Source organism: Lithohypha guttulata (assembly GCF_036872675.1).
Source record: "Lithohypha guttulata strain CCFEE 5908 chromosome Unknown scaffold_5, whole genome shotgun sequence".
NCBI classification, from domain to species: domain Eukaryota; kingdom Fungi; phylum Ascomycota; class Eurotiomycetes; order Chaetothyriales; family Trichomeriaceae; genus Lithohypha; species Lithohypha guttulata.
The window spans coordinates 1,729,414-1,754,500 of record NW_027042754.1 but is presented as its reverse complement, the minus strand read 5'-3'; the positions used below and the strand labels follow the sequence as shown (position 1 = coordinate 1,754,500).

The window sequence follows — 25,087 nt, the reverse complement described above, 5'->3', positions numbered from 1 at the left end:
CTTTAATTTCCGGACGCCACTCAATGCCTATTGGCGCAATGGAATATCCCTGAGTTCCAAACTCATTTGCATGCTCGATTTCTCGACATGCTTTCGCATGCAGTCGCAGTCCACGGTCCCGAGGAACCAAGCAAGACACCTGCACAACCATTGTCAGTGTCGCCAACACAACTGGAACACACGCCTTGGCGCTCGAAGTCTCGGAGTAGCGGGCTTCATCGTCGCAGCATCGTGGCTGCCTCGTCACACGACGCAGCAATTGCCTCACTGATCACGAACTTGACTGCTACTTCCAATTCTGACCACCTCTCCGACAAGCCTTTCAGGAACACCACTCCTGCGCAACAAAAAACCCCAGATCGTTTCGTTAGCAACATTTCCATCCACCCAGCTATACGCAAATTTTACGAACACAAGAATCCACGTCTTGGTCTTGCCGGCTCCGAGCAAGACTTCTGTCCTCCGCCTGTGGCTGGTTATAATACTATCAATGCTGGTACGCAAGGACCAAACACCCCAACTAGTACAAAACCTCTGCGACGGTTCAAGGACAGGAAGTCTCGAGTAATTCTCAAATCTACAGCATCATACATTAGTTTGAGAGCGGCTGAATCTTTCAAGGACCTCGACCCTCCAGAGCCTTCACCTCCGATACGTCCGAGTACATCATACGGCAATGACTCAGTCAACAGCCTACCACTATCAACGCACAGCAAATTGAGCCGGCCAAAGAACCGCTTCAGGATGTTCTTCTCACAAGGCTCAAGTATTCAAAGTAATCGAGTCCTGCCGGACGGATTGTCACATCACGATGATGACCTGTCTACTAACACGTCTTCCCCTGAGAAAGAGAAGGACCTGCACTTTTCAGCATTTGTGACGCTTGGCAGGATATCTACAGATGTCGACAGAAAAGAGGCCGACACAAAAACTTTGTCTTCAGCGAGTCCCTCGCTACATTCGAGTCTCAACGAGAGCCTTATTCCATGCCGAAGGTCCTCTCTAAGATCTGCTCGCAGGCAATCTGTCCGTAACAGCAGGGACTTGAAGAGTCTAAACATTGACCAAGATTTGATAGAAGAAAACCACGAGACTGTACAACGGATAAGGCAGCTACAAGAGCAGAGAGAGAAGCGGCACAAGGAATGGCGTAAGGAGGAAAGACGCTCCGAAAAGGCAGCAAGACACATGTCGATGCCAATTCCGGACCCTGACCCCGTGCTCAACAGTGGGGCTCTTAGATCCTCATGGCATCCTAAGATCGAAAGCACGCCAGAAGTAAAGACTGTGGACGGAGAAGAGCCTCCGACACTCTCTGCAACACTAACTGCTGAAGATTTGTCCTCCCTGCCTGCATTTCTCGACATCAGTGAAAACGAGACGCTGACACGTCTCGAAAAACCACCGAGCGGAGATGTCGATGGTACAACAACAGGTCTGAGACGTGACGGATCGGTAACACCTTCGACAACGCAATCCGTGTCCAGCATCCGAAGGCCACAGAAAAGGTTGTCTGATAGCATCAGACGAGCATCGTCCATAAGACAGCCTGTATCTATTGATACTAAGACTGTTTCTGACGATGTTGAATCGTTCCTCTCATCCCCACGCTTGAATCAGAAGATACGGCATCCAAGAACTGGCCGAACCATAGCGTTTTCAGAAATAGGCGATCCCAACGGATTCGTCGTCTTCTGCTGCGTTGGCATGGGATTAACACGTTACGTAACCACATTTTATGATGAGACGGCGAAGACCCAAAAGCTGCGCATCATCACTCCAGACAGACCAGGTGTGGCAGGTACCGATGCCATGCCAGCAGAGCGAACGACTCCTCTGGCCTGGGTCGACGACGTAGCTGTCATATGTACGAATTTAGGTATCGAGAAGTTCTCGCTACTTGCTCACTCAGCAGGTTCAATCTACGCACTAGCTACCGCTTTGAAAATGCCACAATATGTTCGGGGTCGGATACATCTTCTGGCGCCATGGATTCCGCCCTCACAGCTGGCAATTTCTGGTCAGTCTGGATCGTCGAAAGCGGCAAGTCTTCCTACAAGTCACAAACTCCTTAGCATCTTGCCCACGTCGTTCATGAAGGCCGCGAATTCCCGCTTTCTGTCCGCGGCCTCAGCAAGCATCGAACCTCGAACACGAAAAGGAAGGCTTGATTTGCGAGATTCAGAGGTCGCACTGAATCAAGACCCTGTCGACCAGGGAGCAAGTGTGTCGCAGGCCGATATAGCCCAATCTAATGGCTCGATGCTATCGGCGTCTGGGACAACGCCTTATCGGGTGATGTCGGATAATTTGACGGCGTACCAGGCCGAGAGAATGCGAATGGGCAGTCCGGCCCTCAGTTCGACATCAGCGACGACACCCCGATCCAGTGCAATTTCGCCAACACCATCGGGAAAGCAGACTCCGAACGGAACGCGTTCTCACCACCAGGTACTTACATCAGAAGCCCGACAAAGGCTGTACAATGAGACACTCACGTACAGAACCTGGTCGCTTGCCACACTTAATGCAAATCCCGCAACCGATCTTGTTATATGCCTGGAGCGTCGTCGGCCAATTGGTTTCAGATACACCGACATAACACGAGCTGTGGTCATTCACCATGGCACGAACGATACCCGCGTCCCCCTGGAGAATGTGCAGTGGCTAGACAGCGCAATGAAAAGATGTGAGTTACGTGTGCTGGAAGGCGAAGGACATGGCCTCATGGCAAGCGCCACAGTGATGACTAACGTGCTAAGCGAAATTGGTAAAGAGTGGGAGGAGTGGTCTTGTATAGCCAAAGTGCAGGAACAGAAGAGGAAAGAGGAACAAGCAAGAGAACGAGGGGACGCCAGGGAGCGAGAGCGACGCAAAGGTTACCCTAGATGGTAGAAAGGGGCGGACGTTTCGTTATCAGGCATACTGTTCGCCAGGTTTGATGCAGACCTCGTCCCTACAAAGTGCAACGAAAAAGAGAAGACAACCCGAGAGCACATGATACCCATAATAGTTAGGAGCAGCAACGGTGCGACACGACCGTTGAGACTGAGGCCATTTAGATAATTAATGAAGTTACGAACTGCTGTCATAGAGCAGCCAGACAATAATGCCATATCAACTTTGGTCACATTGTCATATTCCGCACCTCCAAGTCGCTATCTCAGGGAATGGAGACGTCTCAAGAACAACCACTCTCATTAGTACAGCAGATTGAGATCGAGACCTGCATTGTATGTGTAATGCCCGAGTCTCTGCTAGTAAGAGCGAGCAGATATACGTGCTACCTTGCAGAGGTGAAGTGGCCTCCTACTGTAATATGCAGGCCTGTAAATCGTATTTTAATACAAACACCCAGGTGCGTCCGTTGCAGAACTTTTCAGCAATAGTGACGCGACCTGAAATAGGCGCTAGTCGGGGGTTTGGGCACTACACTCCAGGCGTGAAAAGCGTGTTGGCTCAACGTTTGAATTCGAAAACTTTCTCAACTCACAAGCACCTCAATGCTGACACTTTCTAAGTGTAAGACCACAATCTCAGGTCTTCCTTACCAAGTAATTTTCCCACCCTGACATTCCTGCGCAAGTCGCGCCGGCATGAGCAAGGTACCGGACGCATGGGATGACGAGTGGTCAACCGCCGCCGATGTAAGAGATATAGCCCCACGTTTGTTGTACACCAGGAAATTGACTGTAGCAGGATCAGGATCAATCCGTGCAAGCGGATTTAAAGAAGCTTACAACCAAGCAGACCAAAGCCCAGAAAAGAGCTGCTCAGGCCGAATTCAATCGCCAACTGTGGGCAGAAGCGTAGGTTCTTGCTTACGCGCAATCGTACCAATCCACTAACTTCGCGACAGAGAAGGACCGTCAGAGACCAACTATTTCCTAGAGTCTCGAAATGTCGTACCTCTACGACAGGAGTTCAAGCCCCCACCAGTCCTTCTATCACGAAAAGGTCCCATAATTCAAAAACCACGGTCTACACTAGAAGCAGGCCTAGCCACACTCAACCTGAAGGAAAAGGAGGAATCCTCCGAAGATGAAGACGACGAACTCGCCAAGCAAAAAGCCCTCGACGACGCCAAAGCACAAGCTGCCCGAGACCGTGAGGAGAAGCAGCGCAAATACGAGGAACGACGACTCGAGCTATTTGGGCCCGATGCCTCGTCGAACAATAACCTTGCAGGCAGACCAAACAGCCGCTCTGGCGGATCAAGTCCAGCAAACCTGACGCCTCCCGGATCACGATCGTCAACACCCCACAGAGGTGGTGGGAAACGCGGAGGTAGAGGACGAGGTAACGTCTTTGGCAATAACAGTCCTCGAGCACAACAACAACAGCAAAGAGAGGCCTACGAACTGAATTACTCTGCCAAACCAAACTCAACCTATCTCATGAAGCGCGAGCCAGGCTACGAGAACCCGAACCCGAACAAGGAAGCTCAACCTATCAGGGCACCGAAAGCTCCCGACGGGAGTGGGAGGGGAGGTGCCGGCTTTGTGCTTAGGCGTGAGAATCTTGCGTAACAATGACCTTGCGATTGTGCAGGTATACTTGTCGGCTCTGAGTGTGTGTTTGGGAGGCCCTTCGAGCCGAGGACTGGGCCGGACGAGGCGAGAGTGGAAACTTCGCGGTTTTATAATGCTGCACGGGGGATCGAACTACGATGCATGGCAAAGAGACCATGCCGTCTTGACGACGTGACAGTGTGATACTTCGTTCTTGTCGCTGCGGAAACTATTGCCGCCAGGTCGCAGACGTGAGTATGGTACAAAGAGTTTACGTCAAAGACAAAAGTATACAAATGAGAAGAGGGGTATGTCATATTTTGCTTCCATCTGCTCGTAGAGCTGAAAGACTTACGTTGTAAGTCTTATCAGGCTAAAATCTCGTTCGATTGAGTTGGATCGTTTTTCTTGTCGATCTTGTTCTTGCTACTGAGTCTTACGCACCACTAATACTATTCGCGGTCGAGTTCTTCGCTCCAAGTGCTTAGTATGCTCATGGCAACACTGTTCCTTCCCTGCTCATGCTGAGACTGGTGCTGGAAATTGCTTGTTTGTTCATCTTTGCTTGTCCGTCGCTCCTCAGTCGCTGCCAGGAACTCCTCCACTCCGTGGATGATCCGCTGCACGTCTGACTCGATGCTAGCATATCCCACAGGCTCCTTTCTCCTGACCACACTGTTCAGGATGGCATCAGCACGCTGCAATTGAGCAGCCCAACTATTGAGAGTCTCTAGATGGCCTTTCAGAGTTTCAATCTCTTGGGCAAGGGTTTCTGCTTCGCAGCGATTGCGTGTATTCGCGAGCTTGGAGAAGGCGTTCCTGACTCGGCCAGGTTTCTGCTTGTGGAGTAGTTGGTCTAAGCTGGATGCGTAGAGTATTCGCAGTCCAGAGAGATGTTTGAGGAGCGTGTGCACATGGTGAGAATCGGCGGCTGCTTTAACGGCTCCATCAATATCTGCTGGTTTTCCTTTGTACTTTTGAGTTGATGCAGGCAATGTCTTTGGGTAAACTGCAGCAAGGGGTGTTAGTTTAGGCTGTTTTCGCTCGAGTTTAGTTGGTGAGGTATTCGGTGCAGAATGTCGACGCGGAATGCTATTATTGCCAGCTGTCGTGCTCGAGTGTTGTACATGGAGTAGATTGGCATCAGACTTGCTAAAGGATGTCTTCGCAACGATTGTGCTTGCCTGATTGTTAGAGGTAAGACTCGACTGCCTCTCGCTGATGCTGATGAGTGATGAATAAGCTTTCTTCCTCCTCATCTTCGGTGTCATGGTGACCATGTTAGCTGTCGGGATGGGAGTGTCAGGTCGGCCGCGCGAACCTCGTCGGCATGCGGCATATTTGACTCCTTTGAAGTCGTCTGTATCGATAGATGATTGCTGCTGTCGTTGTGGTTGTTGCTGCGGTACCCCTGGGCCCTTTACAGCATACAGGGGCTCATTGAGCTCAGCACTCTTAGCGTCCTGATAATCAGTTACCTGCAGCGCCGAGTTTTGTTCGACTCGGTTGGCACGTCGGATATCCAACGGCTTCGGCTTCAACCTCAAGGCATTATGTCGCTGCAGAGCGGGACGTTTGAAGGTCGTAGCGATATCGAGATGTAGGTCTTGCTCCGCCTCTGGCACAGTGCTAGGCCTTCCTATGATGATCAGTCGTGGTCTTGCACGTTTAGACTGCTGTACCTTGGCTTGTGCAATCTGCACATCAGAGTCCGAGTTTTGCTCGTTCCCCATGTTTGGGTGTGTCATCTCCATGTTTGGGTATGTTAGTATGTCTTTGGCTGTTACTGGGCTGCAGCGTAGTGGATCTGGTAGAGACAGACGTAGTGATCGTTCCATGGTTTTATGCTATGTCTTGGGTAGATTGCAGCCTCTTTACTGTTCCATCTTGTTTAAATATGGTTGTCGCTGCGTGAGCGGAGCGGCCTGACCACAAAGCACAGGCAATTCAATGGAAGCTCATTGTTGGAGCCAGACTAACAATGGAGGTTCTCTCTCGTATTGTATTTCCTTTTTGGGAAAAGGACTATGAGAACAATGTACTATGGTATAGGTACAATGACATTGACGGGAAAACGTTGTTTCGATACATTTCTCAATGCAAACAAATGCTGTCGTAGTGGCGAGGTATAGACGTTGAGGACTGTATGCCAAAGCGATATGCCGTGAACGAACAAGCGACTCACGATGGGTTCCGAAAAGTCTGTACAGTCTTAGCAGTGTTGACCAATCTTGGATGACGATGGGAGAGTATGTGCTCAGCGACCTCGCTATGAATCATGAGTTCAGCTCCTCCCATGACTTGGGTATTGCTCTCGTAGGAGGAATATTACATACCGAGCCCAATGTGCGCCGGTGATCTCTTTAGGCACATGACCTTGACGTCCTGTGCAACTGTTCTGTGACCTGATCAGACGTGCGTGATGTTGCTCGATCTCAAACTCGAGCAATACTGCCTCTTTTATCCATGCGTTCGTGGAGTCCATCCATGGCAATTTCCAATACCTGACGGTCACACCCGCAGCTTCCTCGCTCAACGACGTTGGCTCAGTCCTTGCGCTGCCAAAATTTTCCTTTTGAAAATAATTGTCTCAAGCGCAACAGTTTTGAATGCTCAGAAAATGTACCAATAGATATTTTTCACTTTTGTGCTCTCCCGTACCGTGATAATCAGACTTTTGTCCAAGTCTCCTCGCTAGCACCTACTCTCTTGGGTATTTCCGGAATGTTTACACACTCAACTTGCAGCCAGCAAGTGCTCAAGGTCGAAGACACACAATAGCAGCTATTTAACACGTGGTTGTGAAGGCACTCAAGGCATACAATCACAGCTTTGCCCGCTCAAACGAATGGCACGCGCATCATGAATGTCAAAACCTACTGGAATTGATAGAATGAAACCCCTTGTAGCTGTCGCAATGTCGATTTCAGCATGCACGCTCTTCAAGGATGCACTGAGTCCTTGGTTCCACCTCCCGTGCAAGATACGTGCTGAGCGCGAGCCGATCGGGAACCAATTGCATGCTCACAACGTCCGGAGCGCGTCTGGGTCGACATGATCAAGCATCTGTCAGCTCAGATGGCAGTTAAGCGCCTGCAACTACAGTATGTTGTCCATTGTAGGTCTCATGCCCTGCTTACAAGTTGGCAATTCTTTGAGGTCGAATCACGCTTGCCGAATATGGCATGTGTGCCGATGTCGATCTTTTCTTCTCTTTCCTGACTTCAACCCTTGATAGATACACTAATATCGTGGATGCTATCCGACTTGCAGGATCACTGGTAAAGCCTTGTATGCTGGAATGCTCCTTCTGGCTCAGAAGCGGCGTCCAAGCATGATTTGAGCTCGTCTTTATTACCCACCATACCACACTGAAATGCCGTTGTTGTCAAGTTTGATCGATACTCTAATCGACCATATAATTTGATTGAGCCTGCTTCCATTAGGTTCGAGTCGATGGAATCGTGAAGGAAACGAGACCTCAAGATGATGGCACACCATTGTCGACACTTTACTTGGATCTCACTCCAAAGGTTCAGCATTGCTGTCTTCCTGCCTGGCAGTCGTGCCGACAAACTTAGCGTTGAGATCGTCCAGGCCCTGGTTGTCTCTTTGAGTCGCCTCTTCTCGTCTCTGACGCTCTCGAGGACTGAGGGGCTTTATCTCTCGTAAACCTAACAAACGTCTGACATCGTTACCACCCTCCCATTCCATTATCACAGCGACCTCCTTCAGAAAGTCATGGAGCGAGTCGAGATCGGTACTCCCTTTCTCTTGCTTGGAAGGAAACATCTTGTTCATCTTCCTGACTCGTTGGATGGGGTCCACTGAGACGAAAAGCTCAAAGTATTGGTCGACAAGGGCTTTTTCCTTCTCTTCAGTCGCACTTCGACGATAGGAAATGCTTAGGCCATGGACAGTGGAATAGGCTATGTCTTGTGGTGTGGCTTCTTCGATGATCCTCTGAGTTGAGCCTACCTATCTGTTAGGTGAGTTTGCCAAGATACAATCTCGTCGTCACGCTACCCATATTAAATGGTTCGGCCATTGCTCGTGGTCGAACGAGGTCAAGAAACAGAAGGTCAAACTCAGTGTCGAAAAGATCGTAGGGCGTCCTAGACATAGAGGGCTTTTAACAAGGACGGTATCTTCCTGACCTGCATCTCAGAAGACAAGGGCGCATTCAAAAGTAGGTATTTGCTCGTGGTGATGGTGTTTAGTCCTGCCTGTGCAGGAAAACACCACATTCAATATTCGTTTAGGACGAGCAGCAGGTGCAAACATCGATTGACTGCATCATATACATTGACCCAAAGTAGGTGAACGAGCATACCTAAACCAGGTGCTTGCAAACAATATCTCAACACGAACGAGTTGTCACGAGTGATCTGCAATTGGAGCTTTGTATAAGCCCTCTTGCTATGTGAAAGGTGCCGAAGCATGACTCGGTTTGGGAGCCAGTGATATATTTCAAAGAGTTTTGCATGCCTTTACATGTTCACAGCTGGCTTTGCTAAACTCAAGTAGTATAGTGATCGAGCAAGTACAAACACAAACACGAAACACCCTTTCGTGATCTCGGCCACCACATTGCACAATTTAGCGTCGTCCTTTCTCTAAGGCTTCTTCACTGGCCGTCCTCGGTATTTTCCTTGCCTTCGCCTCCCTCTCCCTCTCAATTCGAAATTGCGTCTTTCGCTCTTCGGCCCGCTTTTTGTAATCTCTGATCAGCTGTCGGTCGCCCTCACTTACTGGCCGAGGTGGTCCATTATGCGAAACGGAAACAACAGGCCCATGTGAGCATCGATGTGCTGTCTGTCCGGGTATTCCTTGGTATGAGCTCGGTTGCTGTACACTGTTGGCATTACCACGATTGAGCTGGGCGATGAAGTCATCTGCCTCTCGTATGAAGCTGTCATCCCCCTCGAGCTCGGGCAAGGATGGAAAACTATTTGCCGGCGCGGCTATCGTGGGACCAGTGAACGCTTGCTGTGGCGAGTTGTGTCTTTTGACGACCCAGCCAGTTCTACTCCGGCTTTGCGGATCAGATGGATGACCATACAGTCCCTGCCGCCACTCGTCCTCCCTCCACCGTACGATCTCTCCGTAGAAGACTTTTCCCAGCACGAAAGATTTAGCCTCAGCTTCCTCACGATCACCCCAGCTTAACACAGTATGAGACCAGTCAACTGTGCTGTCTTCTGCTGGCATACCATATTGGTCGATGAGGACAAGATCCTGGTTTGGTTCCTGTGGTTGTTGCACTGGCTTGCCCGAAGATACGGGTCGTGGTTGTGGTTGCTTGTCTTTGGATTGCGGTGATTCAGCCATAGGTGAGTATGGGTTCAACTGATGCGATGAAGATACTGAGCAGCTCTCCTACATATAGACAGCAAAAAAAAGGAACAACACGTAATGGCTTTGGGGTGTCAGTTGCACAGCATCTCTGATCGCTGCAGGGCAGACTGCGGTGGTAGGCAGGCGAAATCGAACGCGAAGGAAGAACAGTCGACAGCATCGATCGATGTCAACAACCACAGCTGCTGTACGCGGCATCAATCACGCACAATGCCACTGGAATTCTCAGAACGTCTTTGGAATAATACTGCTAACAAGAGAAAAGACGAGAATACCTGGTGCAACCAGAGGAGGAACATAGCCTCAAAGCGCCATTGCCTTCCATAATGGCCCCCATTGTTTTGTGCAACTGGTACAATGCACTGAGATGTGGTCGATGCTGGCGATGTGATGAGAAGGGATACATGATGAGAAAAGGGAATATGGTGAGTACACGTTGGCCAGTTCGTTGTGCGTTGAATATCAACGGATCGACTACAAGTCAAGTTTAATTTCTGTACAGAGTATTTGCGTTAATCACCAACATGGCTCTGGTTGCACAAGACCGTCGCGCCTCTTTGCAAACATTCTACTGCACGTGGACCGCAACGAAAGCTCAACGCAAGGGCAAACGCAAATCACCTACGTCCACGTAGTACAACCTGAAAGAAGATACAACACAGTGACATAATGAGAGATATTCAGAAAAGTGCGCAAGGCATAATTGACATTTTTTAATACACCAATAGAACCCGTTTAAGGACTACCACTCTATTTTGGATCGTCCGGACTCCTTATGTCGCTCCATGTGCCTGGGTATCAATCCATATGCAAAAAAAAAGCAAATTCATTTTGTATCTCCCGCCAGTATCCATTCATAACAGATTGCTCGATTGAGAGAAAATCATCACTCAACTGAAACCACTTTATTAGGTACTTGAGCCAAAAAAAAACAACCTGGATACCTGTCTATTTCGTGATGTGTTTACAAGCTCAGAGCAGCGATGATGAGTGCCACCAACGTGAACATCGATACGTGGCTGGTACTGGCTGCGCCTGTGTATGTCTTTACTGCTGAGTCGCTGGACGAGCTGTTGGAATAGCTGCCTGTGCTTGGGCTGGGGGTGTACGAGGTAGTGTTGTCGGATGAGGCTGGGCTGTTGGTGCCGGTCCACACACCGTTCTCCCAGCTGCCACTGCCGGATCCACTGGTGGAAGCGGATGTAGAGCCTGAGCTAGATGATCCTGCAGTCTTGTCGGAGGTTGCGCCGCTGCCATCGGCAGCCTTGCCAGGATTAGCAGCGCAGGATGCTGCGCAGTAGCAAGATGGGTTCCATGTTGAGTTCGAGGAAGCGCTGCCTTGGCAGGTCTTTCCAGCATCCGATGGAACAGAAGGCCATTTGTCGACACCATCGAGCAAAGCGATAGCCATGCCGCCAGCGAAGTGAGTATGCATATGGCAGTGGAGGAACCAAGCGCCTGCGATCTCGACCTTGTAGCGGAGAACAGTCCATGTGGATGTTCTCTCGCCTGCAAGAGTTGTGAAGCCGTCAACATATGGTGCGCTGTCGAAGTTGAACATGGACGCGTTGTAGGCATACGCTTCAGCGACGGTAGACCAATTGAAGGTGCCAAGACCCTGGCCAATGACAAAGAATTTGTTGGCGTGCTTGTGCATAGGATGAGGCTGGGCTAGTGGGCCCGTGGTTTGCATGATGATATCGACCCAGTCGCCAAGGTTGGTCTTCTTGACGAGGTCGCTCTCTGGGATCGTAGCAGGATCCTTGTACAGAAGTGGAGTGCCGTCATCATTCGACATGTCGTATGCAGTGTTTCCTTGCAGTGACCAACGATACGCATCTGTAGACTTAGGGAGTTTCTGCAGGTTGAACTTGAAGGTCTTGTCTGCAGTCCTGGAGAAGGCCTCTGGAACGAGTGGTGCGGCCTTGGCTGGGTTGAATGCAACAACCGAGCCCAAGGGAGCACCACCATATGTCATGGCAGCAACCGAAGTGGATGAGATACCCTTCGAGCCTTTGTACGAAATCTTACCAAAACCGCTGATGATCTGGTTCAGGCCTAGATTAGCCACTCGAATTTGATAATCTCCGACTTGCTGGTCAAGCTTAATGAAGAATGTGACGCGCTCGCCATTAGCAACATTAACCTGATCAACGACATGAGGCTTGATGTATCGGCCATTGTAATCATAAACATATAGCTTATGGTTGTCAACGGTAGCCTTGAGCAGAGCGAACCCGCCTGGATTGATCAAAGTAATTGCAGCCCAGCCATCTGCTGGATCGACCGTCATGGTATAATTCTTGCCGCTTGAGGACTTGGTGCAGACATCGTAGACGTCAGATGGAATGGCGGCGAGGTTGCGGGTGAAGTTGCCTTGAGTTTGAGGAGTGTTTGCTGGGATACATCCCTTGTTAGTGTAGGCAGTGTTCAGGTTTGTGATCTGAACAGGGGTCATTGCTGTAATCTGTTCTCGAGTTGGGCAGTATTGCTCGCCGAAACCGTTGAGGATGATTGCGTCCGAGCAAGCAATATCGACATTTCCAGCTTGTTGGATGGCAAAAAATTGATCGAAGGTGTATTTGCTCCAATCAGAGATGAAGATCGGCTCAGCCTTGGCATCAGCAAGCTTGAGCTTCTCTACTGCGCTAGAGTCGATAGCAGCGAAGGGAGTCTCTTCACCATCAGATGGTGTGATGTATATTGCGCCATAGAGACCGTCCATGATCTGTCCTTTGTAGTGCGAGTGGTAGAAGTAGGAGCCTTGCTCGTCAGCTGTCCATCGATACATGTAACTGTCGCCAGGCTGTACAGCATATTGAGAAAGACCTGGCACACCATCGGACCATGGTGTACCTGTCTGCTGAATGCCGTGGAAATGGATACCCGTATCCACATCAAGGTGGTTGTGGACGAGGAAATCGACGCACTCGCCAACCTTCAACCGCAGGGCAGGAGCTGGGAAAGAACCATTGGTAAGAATAGCACCCCGAGCGCCTGCACCCGTTGGGTTGACTGAGCCCCAGGTCAAGTCAATAGTGAAAGGAACACAATTAGAAGCTGCCGCACAAATGCCATCAGCCCGTCGTTCGAGTACATTTGCTGAGTTTGTGCTGATCAAAGGTGCGGTAAAGGCGGTGGTAGCGAGGGAAAGGAAAGAAATTGCACTGGTGAACCGTGAGAATGCCATCTTGTCTGTAAATGTGAAGATAAAAGAATGGAAGAGAAGTTACTATGAGTGAATACTCTGGTGGTTAAAGAATGGACGGCTAATAAGCCTGGAGTTGTAGAGATGTAAAGCAAGAACGAGCAGGCTGGCGAAGAGCCGGAAGGACGTTAACTTTATGAGGTTTCTGGCGCTCAATTTTACGGGTGAGGCTTGACAGGAGTATCGTGATGGAGCCCGAGACAAAACCGTTGTTGCCGTGCAGAGGCGCTCCAGCACGATTTCCACTCAAATGTTCCTGACTGACGGGCTAGCTCCACCAAAGAGACTTCTCGAATCCAAAATAAGGACATCTACGTCTGAAGCTAGACTCGCTTCTCTCCAAAGTGGTTAGCTGGTGATGGAGAATCTGTAGTAATCAACAATATGATTCGTTGAGCATCAAAGATCAGACGCGGTACTTGTTGGAGCCCTGCAGGTACAGAACTCTCTTGGAGTGGAATATCACCTGTCGCAAAACGCAATGACACTACTTGTAGTGCTTATCAGCACAATCCTGACAGCCAAGAACATATCTGGAGTTCAGCTCACATACTCTGCAAGAGGTGTTGAAGACTCATCGAGTTGTGCCGCAGGTGGCATCAAACCTGTCAAATCCGCATGAGCATGTGTACATATGATCCTGCCGACGACGTTGCGAGATTTGTGCTTAGATCCTGCTTGACCTTACTTTTCATTGGCGAAGGTTGGTGTATTTCAGTAAGCCAAGATAATCGCTTGTCCAGACACAGCTGCGTCAGGCAACTCAACGAAACTGGTGAACTCAAATCCATGAGAGGCTGTCTGAGCGGAAGTTGCGAGGTAAGCGAAACGTGACCCGTTGAATGGTACCAGGAGTGTACAAAGAGAAGGCAGGGATTGGACGGCTAACGGCAATTTCAGGGGCTGGGGCCTCAGCTGGTGGCCAGTATTAGCGTGGCTTGTTTCAAATGGGATTTGCAGGCTAGCTCAGTTTTCAGGTTGTGCCTTGCAGCTTGGGCGGAGCAGTTCTATCTCCACCAAAACCCCAGTGGCGCATCCTCGGCCATTCAGAGATCCTTCGGCATACCCTCTCTTATTGTAGTAACCAACATGGGATCTGGCATAGCTGTCAGATGCAGCGAAAAGCAAGCCTGGAACCTCAGAAGTTGTCAAAAACAGAGTATACGTATGCTATGACACTGTTACGATCTAAATCTGTGCTTTACACCTGTCCATAACTGTCTTGGAACATAGTCTGAGACGAAAGTACATCATGGGGGATTAGTAATATTGAGCCCGAATTTCGTAGTTTAGCACGCCACTTGCATCTTACATCTTCAGTCTGCTGTTGTGAACAATCAGGTGTACAACTACGGAAGGACGGATGTGTGCACACTCGTTCCTACTCGGACTAGCAGCTTCTGCAACACTGATGCAAGTATCCTGAACACTGCAACATCTGAGAAATCTTCGTACAGTGCTCTGAAGTTATGAAAGTACATCGCCCATTCACACGAGTTGCGAGCTGCGAGATTGCAATCTCGCTTCTCGTCACTAATGTCCGTCACATGGATCAAGCTACTTACTAAGAAGCTTCCCCAGATTCTATTTGGCTGCGCAGGCATGGGGTGCATCCTTCGTGCCTGCGTAATTTGTGTCGAGATTTGTTGTCACTACAGCCCTGCGCAAGGTTAGGGTACCCTGCTCCTACCACTTTCCGGTTACATCAACAGTTGCTACCCATGGGCAATGACTGTGCTGTGGTCCGCTTGTGTACCACCATCTTGTGTCGCGGTACATCATCAATCGAGCCAATGCTGGCACGGAGGACGTGACTTCGATCCATCGCATGCCTTGCTGCGCTCATCATTGACAAGAGTTGAGTGGGACTCGGGCGAACGCGCACTACCTACATACATCTCGCAGCCATTCGGCAAAGCGATATTGTACTGCCTCTAATGTGGTCGTCCTTCATCTCTCAGCACAACAGTGCAGCACGCCGCTGTCAAGCTCCATGCCGTGTAGATTGCTAGGTAAGCTACAGCAACCATGACCATCGCAGTTGCAATTCTCCAGTTGTTTTGATGCCAACTATCGAGGACTTACGGTGCCGTACACTTCTTCGTCTACGCCCTCAACCCTGCGAGTCTAATGTGCGTGAGAATTAAAGCACAAAGTTGAGCTTGGAGCCGAAGATATACGACCTCCTTTCCATCGGTCGATCTGCGCAACGCCAAATGCTGAGGCAAGAAACAAGAGAAGGGTTCTAACTATGATCGTTTTGTCTACACTCACACAGGATGCTCTTCATCGACCGACTATCACGAGATCGTACCTTCCATCTCGAATGACCTATCAGTGCAAGAGTCCAGGAATCCCGTTCAGGCACATGTGGGCAGGTGCTGGGCAGCATGCAGCCTTTGCTCGCTAATCCATGAAGATCAAATCCGACGTTCGGCCGATCACGGACAAAAAATTGTTCGAGCGCAGCAAGAACTTTGCAATTAGTAGGCGCCAATTGCTAAGTTTCAATAGAGGATCGCGAGCTGCAGGAAGTGAGAATATGATGCGGGCGTCAACTACTTCTTGGAGTTGGCATCATAATTGTAAACGAGGCACTGAACATCTATGCGGACGTCAATATATCATGCATAAAGTCACGATCCAAGATTCAGAATTTAGAGCCTACATATTCTGATAAATCCCGTCTCTCGAACATCGAGCACATTCTTCCTCGTTCAGGTCTTTTCTTGTCCTTACTACTGAAAACCGCGCGTACAGCATGACAACGACCCCAATCCGTCTAGGCTTCATAGGCGCCTCAACTGGAAAAAGCGGTCCCGGTAGCGAAAGCTGGGCCGTCAGAGCACACGTCCCATTCCTCAAATCATCTCGTAACACATCCTACACAATCACAGCCATTCAAAACTCCACCCGCCAATCAGCCGAGAACGCTGCAAGCAGCCTTCAACTCAGCGATGTCAAGGGATTCTACGACAACCCACACGACCTCGCAAAGGATGAGAACGTCGATGTCGTGGCTGTCAGCGTGAACGTGCCGTCTCATTATGATACCGTAATGCCAGCTCTCAATGCCGGAAAGGACATCTTCGTTGAGTGGCCGCTTGGGCGTAACCTCAAGGAAGCACAGGAAATGACCACGCTAGCTAAGCAGAAAGGCGTGCGGACGATGGTTGGGTTACAAGCACGGCAGAATCCAAGTGTTGTCGCTGCGAAAAGACTGGTTGACGACGGGTCTGTGGGTGAGATACTGAGTACTACTATGCATGGCTATGGAATGATCTTTGGTGCTACTACTCTCAAGTCATTTGCTTATGGATTTCCGATTGAGGCAGGAGCGAACTTGCTCACTATTCCGTTTGGACATGCAGTCGATGCGATGTGCTGGGTCCTCGGGGAGATGGAGTATGTGTCTGCTACACTTGCTAATCGAAGGCCAAAGTTTGAGGTTACTGACCATGCAGGAGAGGTGATGGGCGAAGCGACCAAGACTGCTCATGATCACGTTGCAGTCACTGGTGTTCTCGAAAGGTCTGGAGGTGTGGTGAACCTGATGTATGAAGGGGGAATGAATCCATCAGGTGGACCCAGCTTCTTCTGGCAAATCAATGGCACGAAAGGCACACTTTTGCTCGAGGGTCATATGGGTCATTTGCAGATGTTCCAACCCAAAATCTCCTTTGCCAAGGTCGGAGAGGAAATCAAAGAGGTTGAAGGAGTGAAGAAAGTCGACGCTGATTTCTCCTATGCTGTTGGTGAAGCGTGGGAAGCTTTTGCTGGGAAAGGAGGTGGTACTGTGACGACTTTTGAGGATGCCCTGACGAGACATCAGATGATCAATGCGATCTATCGGAGTAATGAGTCAGGAGAGAGGGAATCTTACATGAGAGGATAGAGCTTGGGAGATGGCATGAGGCTTGGTGGTGCTGATCGTGTTATCATTGCGTCCGTCGAATGTGGCTCAGCGACTACCTGCTCTTCCCAATTCGTGTACGTTGCTGTTAGATGCCTACAAGTCACATCTCAAGCCCAGTTCTGGTTGCGAAAAACATTTTCCTGTAGATTCAAAACACTTTCTAGCACGTTTGTTTCAACAACATGACTCTTTGTGAAGTATTGATGATCAATCATGGCTGTTCGGTTGATTGAGCTGATGGAAACCGCATCGAGGTTGGTGCCTCCGCAATGCTTTCTTGTGGCCGTATTTGCAAAAGTTGACGACTAGTCTCCACGTCAACAATCGCAGAGACGGCGAGCTGTATTGAGGGCAGAGGTGTCCTTTGCTCGATCAGCCGGCGGAGTATTGCCTTTGCACCAGAGAGATGCGCCTGAGCTGCATCAGGCTGCTCATAAGCGTTAGAGGCCATATAGAGGTTGATAGCACTGACTAAAATATCTGCTGTGACAGCTTCCTGGCTGGCTATCAGGTCAGTCCGAAGGGCGGCTGTACCTCGTTGAATCATCTGTAGCTTGTTGAACTCTGGACGCTGTAGGTGGCAAGCTATGTTCGCGAGCAATGCATGCATTCGCGTCCGATTTTGCATACATTCGAGAATTACACTTTCAGCTGTGCAGTGCGGTACAAGAACGTCGTCAAATCTCCCTCTGTATGTACGATTTATTTGGTCCCACATCAAATTGTGGCACGCCTCTCTGTAATGTCTTAATAAGGCGAGTACTTCGCTGTTCATCGGGGTCGAAACGGCGTCGAAAGGATCATATGGATTGCCGATCATAGCAGCAGGACTAAAGGAGAACGAGGGTACAGGATTCCCACTCCTCGATAAAGTCAACTGCTCTGTGATATCGCTGTCATGATCGACCGGCCTGCCTTCCGGTGTGGTTGTTGATTGAGGCTCAGGTGTGAATTGCCAAGGTTGATCTGGTCCGAATCTTACTGCTTGATTCGTTCGATTCGAGGCACGAAACTGCCGGTTGCGCTTATTGATGCGCCTACGTTCCGCAGGCGTAGACCTTGAGACATCACCTGATGAGCTTGTCTTGTTGATGAACGTCAACCATGGCATCAAATCGTGCTATGGGTACCGACCTTCGTAGTCCTTGACTTCTGCTATCGAATTAATCAATCAATCAATCAACCAAGTCCAATGCTGGTACTCCCCCTGGCTCTTGTAGTTGCGGAAGCCACTAATGAGCACAGTACATCAACTGGCGAAACAGAGAGAACCTAAGCAGCACTGTCACCAGTCATAAAGCAGTTCTGGAACCTATCAAGGTACTAGTAAGTCCACACGTATGGCTCCGTGAGCATTGTCGTGGTTGAACATGGGGAAGCGTGGAGATTTAAGGAATCTATGTTAACTCGCGGAGGTTCTGGAACGATCTCCATACAGGTACAGAGCATCCAGGCAGGTCTTGAAAATACACAATAGCAGGGGGTGGCATGTCAGTGTAGTGCCTTGTTAGTGTTCAGCTGCAGTATCCACATCAACCGAGTCTGCCATGGAATTCTTGAAAAAGCATCACAAAGCAAGTGCTTACAAGATATTTTGCGGCGCCAATTACCAAGCAGGCTATACCTATCACTTCGTATTCATTCAAGTCCATCGTTCGTTCGTCTTTAGATTCTCTGGCATGCCGTATGGAGGTAACCTTTCTCGGGTCAGTCATGTAGTTAAGGCGCAACCGTAGTAGCACCTTTCATCTGTCGCCCGGAGGATTTGCCTATCAGTTGAAGCCATTCTCAAGGCACGTCCGTATGCAATTGATCGCTGTGCTTGGCCACGATGTCCAGCAAGAGACGCAATACCTCGTCTCCAGAATGTGAAACGCCAGTCAAGAGGCGGAACATCCTGCCTCCCATGGAAACTGCCATGGACAGAAGTCCTAGTGAGTCGTCCGTGCTCGAACCTGACTTCGATACGAACGAGCGACCACAATTAGACGTATACACTGGTCAGACGGGAGCGTTTCCTGGTCTCGATGTCAGCAATGGCGAACCCTTCTACGGACCTGCGAACGATGGTATAGACTATTTACGAATGGTTCGATCCGAAGCCAGTGGTATTCCTCATCTTCTCACTGCGCAGGCCGAGAAAGACACTTACATAGACGATGACAACAACGGGGATGAAGATGGTGGGTACTGGGACGGTGATGGCACATACACGGCAATGGCTGCGGTAGATACACAGAGCACAGACAATGCAATGCCTAAAGCACAAATAGAATGTTACCAATCTCTGCTTGCGCAGTTCGCTTTGGTTCGAGCTACCTTAAATTGTGTCCCCCCTCTCGAAGCTGTTGAGAAGCTCACCTCGTCACAGCCAATCTCTTTTCCTCCAGATAACAAGAACGCTCGAAGGACGTGGCTACATTGCTTGAAGGTTCTCGATCCCAATCCGGTACAAGTCGCTTGCATAGACGAGGATAGTGTACTGCAGCTGATAAGATTCCTTACAACAAAATTGCAGGGACTTTTGCAGGTCAACAATACTGTTTCTTTGAAGAGAACCAACGCGTGGATTTGGGCTGTGTTGGGAAGATGTCCAGATCGAGGCCGGCTTGGAAGTGAGGAGATTTCTGATCTACGGCAGCTTGCGCAAAAGGTTACAGACATGAGAAGTTTACTTGAGAGGAGAAGCCAACAGAAGTCAGAAGAGACTGTGGTCGAGGACGATGAGAGTGAACATTATGACGAAGATCAGGCAAGTGAAGATGAAGCCACAATTCTGGCCGACATCGAGACCGCGAGAAAACGGCTAGTGGGCGATCCAGATGGGACAGAAGGCAAGCACCCGTCAATTGTAAATGGTGAGAAGGTAGTAGCCGACCAACACCGTGAGGTTAAGACTGCAATTGAGGAGACGCTAATAGCTTTTGACATGGTTCTCACTGTGGTAGGTGAGTTGTATGGTCAACGGGATCTACTAGAGCGACGGAGAGCATGGGCAGAGTAATGAGACGATGAGGTGACCTGGCACCCACAAAAGGCCTACACACGATGAACTACAGTGTTTGCAACAAACACAGTAAATGCACTGCCGACGGATAACTGCATGAGCAAGCCTTGCCTAATGACCCTGATGTCGAGATACACGAAATCACATGTTTCGACCACTGGTTCGACAACTTTCACTACGGTGTTCACTTGCGCTTCTCTTCAACTGTTTAGCGATGGATTCTTCCCTCTCGATGACCTCCACCACACTTTCAACAACGCTTGCGCTCCTGAACATCCTTGTCCTCTTCGCTAGTGCGCACGCGGTTATGAATTACGATCCGAATATATCCAATGGTACATGTTACTATGCGAAGAACAAGCAGGCAGATCCTGTTTATGCACCAGCAGGAAATGTCGTATTCGGGCATACTTATTGCTGTCAACTGGGGGACAAATTGAACACCGGCACAAGCGTCTGCGTGACACAGAGTAGGTGCCTCTCCTACTACACTGTTCATCTTCTAACCGCATTCAAGAAACACCATATTACACCTACATCGCCGGCTGCACGGATCCTGATTACAGCGACCAAAGCTGTCCTTACAAAGGAAATTACACCGATCATCAATGGGTAGGCATGGCATTCTGTGAAGGAAAGGACGTATGGGTAGGCTGTCCAAATGGTGGATCGTCGAAAGTAGGACCGTCACCCGAGAGTGAGAATTGTACTTGTGACCTTGAAGGAGATGACCCAGACGTGATCTTGGTGTCTGCTGCTCAGCAAATGACAGCAGGCGGCCTTCTGCCAGCGTCAACCGGTGGGGATATTACGTGGTATGGTGGCCAGTTCCCATCCCATACTGTCATGCCAACTACTCAGGTGGTCGATGATATAAGCAGTGTGGGCAGCTCTTTGACATCGTTGATTGATCCTACAGCGTTGCCCTCCGACAGTACGCCTTCTGACAACACTACATCCTTCGCTGGTAAAACCTCTTCCACGAGCAGTACACAACAAAAGTCCACCTCTTCGCTATCACCTTTGACTACGCCAACCACTGCTTCTGCTGCTGCAGACGATACAGTATCACACGACTCCAATAAGTTAGGCACCGGGGCTATTGCTGGAATCGCAGCTGGAATCGTTAGTGCCTTGTTTCCTATCGTTGTGTGCCTCTATCTCATCTTTCGGGACCGACAGAGACGACGAAAACAACACGCAGATCCTGATGCTCAACAGTCACCACAGAAGCCACCTATCGATGCCGAACCCACCCTTCCTGACGTTGGATCGCCCTGGCTAGATGACAAACCAGAGCTTCCTTGCTCGTCTGAGCAGGATGGTTATAGCAAATCAAATATTCCAATAGGTACAGCTATCACTACGCCAAGTCAGTCAATACCGCCAAGCCCACTTCATACAGCTCAGGTCTATAAGCCATTTACCTATCAACCGAGCACGATGGACGAGATTCAAGAGCTACCAGACCATGAAAGACCGCAATGGGCTCAGACGAATTGGGGCACATATGGACCATATCGAAATACATCGCCAGAGCAGGCTTCGAAGGGTAATGGTCCGAAGGGAAGTGTTCACGAGTTGCCAGGTTGAGGTATGAGAGGCTCATGGGGGAAGAAAGAGTCTTGAGCCCCTTTTCTCTGGGTATATGGAACGTCAAATAGACATACCACAACTCGATGGTAGTACTATTTGCTTCCCTCGACAAATAATTCACGGGAACTGTAAGTATGGGGCTGAAGATTGGTCTTGGGAATGTCAATGGATTGCAGTGTAGACTTCACTTTCGTCCGCAGTCTATTTATTTAGCAGCAGCCTGTGCAACCGGTGCACTATCCAAATAAACCTGATAGAACCTCATCCGCAACTTCCCATCCTCACTCTCAACAAACTGAGCATGTCCAGCCCATTGAACCGTGACATCCTGCCCGTTATGCAATTCATAATCCACACTTCCGTGAATCATCACGTCCTGTGAAGTGAACGGGTAAATCCTATGCAGATGATGCTGTCTATATCTTAGTCAGCACTGTACTCACCCATGCTTTCTCAAACAACCACTAAGGTTTTCGAGCAAAAAAAAGATTCTATCCTCACCTCTTCTTCACCGGCCCACTCCAGAGCCCCTTTCTCAACGTCATAATCTCATCCTTCCCAACCGCCTTCTTCGTGCCCATGATCAGAGTACCTTCCTTGGTCAATGCGTCTACATATTCATCGTCGGCTGTTTGGCTATCCGATACTCTATAGAAGTTCTCGAAGAATGGGATGATGCGGGAGTCGAGCTCGACGGAGCCGGAGGGGGCGTGGCCGGTATATGGTGATGATGACATTTTGTTTTTGATGTTCTTTTTTGACTTACGCTGAGTATGCTTGGGTCCTAGCAATGTCTCTGTGAGTAAGATACTTTACAGGCATTCAATACGACGATGATCTGGTGGGGGAAGTCTTTCGGCTATGGGGCGGCAGAAGGAGTTGGAGAAGCTTCCGCTGTCGGATGAAGGACTTCATGTCGGGATGATGTAAATTTATTCCCCAGAGTACATCCCCCATAAAATCGAGAGCACGCAAAGCGGATAGCTGAACCATGTACTCGTATATTCAGCATCAGAAGTCTAAGGTCGTCTAGATTGAAAAGAGATGCTGATGATCACCGACGGCGAGCTCGCAGAGCGTGCGAGCAATGTTGGGACAGGGAGAAGGTACTGTAGACTTGACTTGCTTTCGGTCTTCCTGAATTTGTCGCAACGAGAATAGGATACACATCTGGAAGCACTTCGTACTCTATGTATTGTTTTACCCCCGACACTCATGACCACAAACAGAGAGGGTTTGCAGAGCGTAAGAAAACAGAAAAACGGATGTTCGTCAAATAGTATGCTGATGGGATGTAATCGTAAAATCGTCATTATTGTTCGTTATTCGTAACACAATAGCCTCGCTCAGCCTGAAAATCTCATCCAAAACAACTTAGGTATCCGTCAACAATAAATACCAAAACCTCTTTCATTACCTTCCTTGTGGGGGCGGCGGTTGTCCCATAGGAGGTGGTGGGAACCCGGTGCCTGTGCCGTATGTGTTACCCTGATAACCCTGTTGGTAAGCCATCGAACCATAAGGATTGTCGTCGAAGTAGTGTGGTACATTACTGGCACCATAACCTCCAGATAACGGCGAAGGTCCACCATTAGCACCACTCATGTATGGTCCTTGGTTGCCGGGATGATATTGTCCATCACCATTCCCACCATAGAATGGATCACTTAAGGTCGGTGCGCTATTAGTAAAGTCACCATCTGCCATACCGACCATCCTGTACTTTGCCCTCCTCGCACTTCTCTTTCTTGCGTGGCGTATATTTTTCTCCTTTTGTTCTTTATCTTCGTCCATCTGTCCTTTCACCTCTTTCCATTCTGAATACGCTCCCTTTAGACCCAAGGCTGCAAGGCCGATACTTGCTGCTTCTTGCATGTGATCTCTAGTCTTGTGTTGTTGCGCTTCTTCTTTGCTGATCGTACCTTCCTTAAGAGCTCGCTTTCTTCGCTGACGCTTCTCCATACTATCGTGCACACTCTTACCAGCATGAATAGTCGCGACTGTCGCCAGGCCACCGGAAACCAGTAGCCGCTTTCTGCTCTTATTGTTCAATTGCTCATCGTCGGTACTGGAACCCAAGTCAGAGTCTGAGTCTGTTTCAGGATCACCATTATGGTGGGGTTTAGTTTCATATATGTAGCCCTGCGGCGGAAGGGAAATAGGGCCTGTGCTATGTGGTCGAGAAATCATGGCTCCATTTTGAGCATTCAAGGAACGGGAAGTACCTACAGGTTGATTGTTGTAGTTGGGCGGGTCATAGATCGACCCTCCTGATCGTGGACCATCAACATAGTTATCGTCGGCATACCGATCGTAACCGCGGCTTCGAGAGCGTCGACGACTAGTATCTCCTCTTGAACGGCTGCGTTCGCGAGCGCCAGCTGGATCAACTCTGTCAGCTGCTGACCCTAGACCAACCCTCGACAGACCGCGAGCAATGACTGAACGACTACGTGATCTGGCGCGAGGCGGAGAACGAGAATCGTAAGAATCATAGGAGTCGCGGCTACGTTCCCGACCTCGCGATTTCGAGCGGCCCCGGACAGAGTCAGCCATCTTCTTCGCTGCAGCTGCAATAGCGCCTCCTGCCGCAAGATCTCGGATCTTGGAACGAGAACGACTACGGCCTCCTTCAGGACTGTATGACCCGTCGCGTCGACCTCTTGATCTTGAACGGGGACCATTGACGAGTCTGTCTGTGGCAACACCAGCAACAGCTGCTCCAATCGTATCGCGGAGTTGGTGCTTCTCAGGATCTTTGTCTCGATTGATGAATCCATCCACACCTCCAGCGGTCAGAGCAGCAGTCAAGACGCGCTTGCCCTTTTCGCCGTTCCAGCCGCCATCTTCATGTCTGGCACGCCAGGCGGAGGCAGCACCTGCAAGGACTGCGGCCTTGAGCGCCTGCTGAAGCTGCTCTTTCCTACGGTCTGGCGAAGAAGATCGTCCGCGTCGACTACGTGAACCTCGACCACTGGAGCTGGAGCGAGAACGTGACCTGTTCTTCTTGCCAGTGAGTGTTGCGACAAGTCCTCCAAGCCCTATTGCCTCAAGAGCTTCTTCTGGCATTGATTTTCTGCGCTCTTTCTTAGGTCGTGGAGATGGACTGCGGGATGAGTACTCGGACTGGTAACGACTTCGGCGATTGTCGTCGTGGCCTCTACGTCCTGCTGCAGCGTAATATGGGTCTCGTTTGCTGCTTGCAAATGAGCGATCGTCATCATAGCGATCCTGCTCATACGATCGTGCTCTGCCGGCAGGCCTGATACCACTCTTGCGGATAGTGGTTTCGCGATAGTATCCACCATTAGGAGAAAACTCTCTCTTGATCTCCTCATCGTACGAGTCGTCGCTTCGGCGCCTCACCATGGCAGTCGATCTCTGGTTGTCGCGCGTGTTGTAAACAGTCGGTTCGTCGTAGTAACCATCGTCGCGTCTGCGGTCCCTCGTGGTACTGCGGCGGTCGTCGTAGTAGGACATACCTGCAAGCA

The 25,087-nt window shown here is 49.7% G+C and overlaps 11 protein-coding genes across 11 annotated transcripts; 5 read left to right on the top strand and 6 right to left on the bottom strand.

The window, feature by feature from the left end:
- Positions 1–87: 87 nt before the first annotated feature.
- LTR64_007100 (uncharacterized protein) lies at positions 88–2,895 on the top strand (the record flags this gene model as incomplete). The annotated part of the gene is given in 2 exon segments (XM_064901424.1): positions 88–1,867; positions 1,880–2,895. The coding sequence occupies 2 exon segments, from the start codon at positions 88–90 to the stop codon at positions 2,893–2,895; spliced, it is 2,796 nt and encodes a 931-aa protein (XP_064752500.1).
- A 701-nt stretch (positions 2,896–3,596) lies between these two features.
- LTR64_007099 (uncharacterized protein) lies at positions 3,597–4,529 on the top strand (the record flags this gene model as incomplete). Its single annotated transcript, XM_064901423.1, has 3 exons — positions 3,597–3,647; positions 3,700–3,809; positions 3,860–4,529. The coding sequence occupies 3 exons, from the start codon at positions 3,597–3,599 to the stop codon at positions 4,527–4,529; spliced, it is 831 nt and encodes a 276-aa protein (XP_064752499.1).
- Positions 4,530–4,963: 434 nt separating this feature from the next.
- LTR64_007098 (uncharacterized protein) lies at positions 4,964–6,265 on the bottom strand (the record flags this gene model as incomplete). The annotated part of the gene is given in 2 exon segments (XM_064901422.1): positions 4,964–5,974; positions 5,990–6,265. The coding sequence occupies 2 exon segments, from the start codon at positions 6,263–6,265 to the stop codon at positions 4,964–4,966; spliced, it is 1,287 nt and encodes a 428-aa protein (XP_064752498.1).
- Positions 6,266–8,033: 1,768 nt separating this feature from the next.
- LTR64_007097 (uncharacterized protein) lies at positions 8,034–8,634 on the bottom strand (the record flags this gene model as incomplete). The annotated part of the gene is made up of 2 exons (XM_064901421.1): positions 8,034–8,485; positions 8,538–8,634. 2 exons carry the CDS (start codon positions 8,632–8,634, stop codon positions 8,034–8,036), a joined length of 549 nt encoding a protein of 182 aa, XP_064752497.1.
- Positions 8,635–9,110: 476 nt separating this feature from the next.
- LTR64_007096 (uncharacterized protein) lies at positions 9,111–9,842 on the bottom strand (the record flags this gene model as incomplete). The annotated part of the gene is made up of 1 exon (XM_064901420.1): positions 9,111–9,842. One exon carries the CDS (start codon positions 9,840–9,842, stop codon positions 9,111–9,113), a length of 732 nt encoding a protein of 243 aa, XP_064752496.1.
- A 991-nt stretch (positions 9,843–10,833) lies between these two features.
- LTR64_007095 (uncharacterized protein) lies at positions 10,834–13,059 on the bottom strand (the record flags this gene model as incomplete). The annotated part of the gene is made up of 1 exon (XM_064901419.1): positions 10,834–13,059. The coding sequence occupies one exon, from the start codon at positions 13,057–13,059 to the stop codon at positions 10,834–10,836; it is 2,226 nt and encodes a 741-aa protein (XP_064752495.1).
- Positions 13,060–15,838: 2,779 nt separating this feature from the next.
- Positions 15,839–16,972, top strand: LTR64_007094 (uncharacterized protein; the record flags this gene model as incomplete). The annotated part of the gene is made up of 1 exon (XM_064901418.1): positions 15,839–16,972. One exon carries the CDS (start codon positions 15,839–15,841, stop codon positions 16,970–16,972), a length of 1,134 nt encoding a protein of 377 aa, XP_064752494.1.
- Positions 16,973–18,824: 1,852 nt separating this feature from the next.
- On the top strand, positions 18,825–19,997 carry LTR64_007093 (uncharacterized protein; the record flags this gene model as incomplete). Its single annotated transcript, XM_064901417.1, has 1 exon — positions 18,825–19,997. The coding sequence occupies one exon, from the start codon at positions 18,825–18,827 to the stop codon at positions 19,995–19,997; it is 1,173 nt and encodes a 390-aa protein (XP_064752493.1).
- A 217-nt stretch (positions 19,998–20,214) lies between these two features.
- Positions 20,215–21,593, top strand: LTR64_007092 (uncharacterized protein; the record flags this gene model as incomplete). Its single annotated transcript, XM_064901416.1, has 2 exons — positions 20,215–20,470; positions 20,518–21,593. The coding sequence occupies 2 exons, from the start codon at positions 20,215–20,217 to the stop codon at positions 21,591–21,593; spliced, it is 1,332 nt and encodes a 443-aa protein (XP_064752492.1).
- Positions 21,594–21,801: 208 nt separating this feature from the next.
- LTR64_007091 (uncharacterized protein) lies at positions 21,802–22,333 on the bottom strand (the record flags this gene model as incomplete). Its single annotated transcript, XM_064901415.1, has 2 exons — positions 21,802–22,012; positions 22,098–22,333. The coding sequence occupies 2 exons, from the start codon at positions 22,331–22,333 to the stop codon at positions 21,802–21,804; spliced, it is 447 nt and encodes a 148-aa protein (XP_064752491.1).
- Positions 22,334–23,009: 676 nt separating this feature from the next.
- On the bottom strand, positions 23,010–25,076 carry LTR64_007090 (uncharacterized protein; the record flags this gene model as incomplete). Its single annotated transcript, XM_064901414.1, has 2 exons — positions 23,010–23,738; positions 23,826–25,076. 2 exons carry the CDS (start codon positions 25,074–25,076, stop codon positions 23,010–23,012), a joined length of 1,980 nt encoding a protein of 659 aa, XP_064752490.1.
- Between the last annotated feature and the right edge of the window lie 11 nt (positions 25,077–25,087).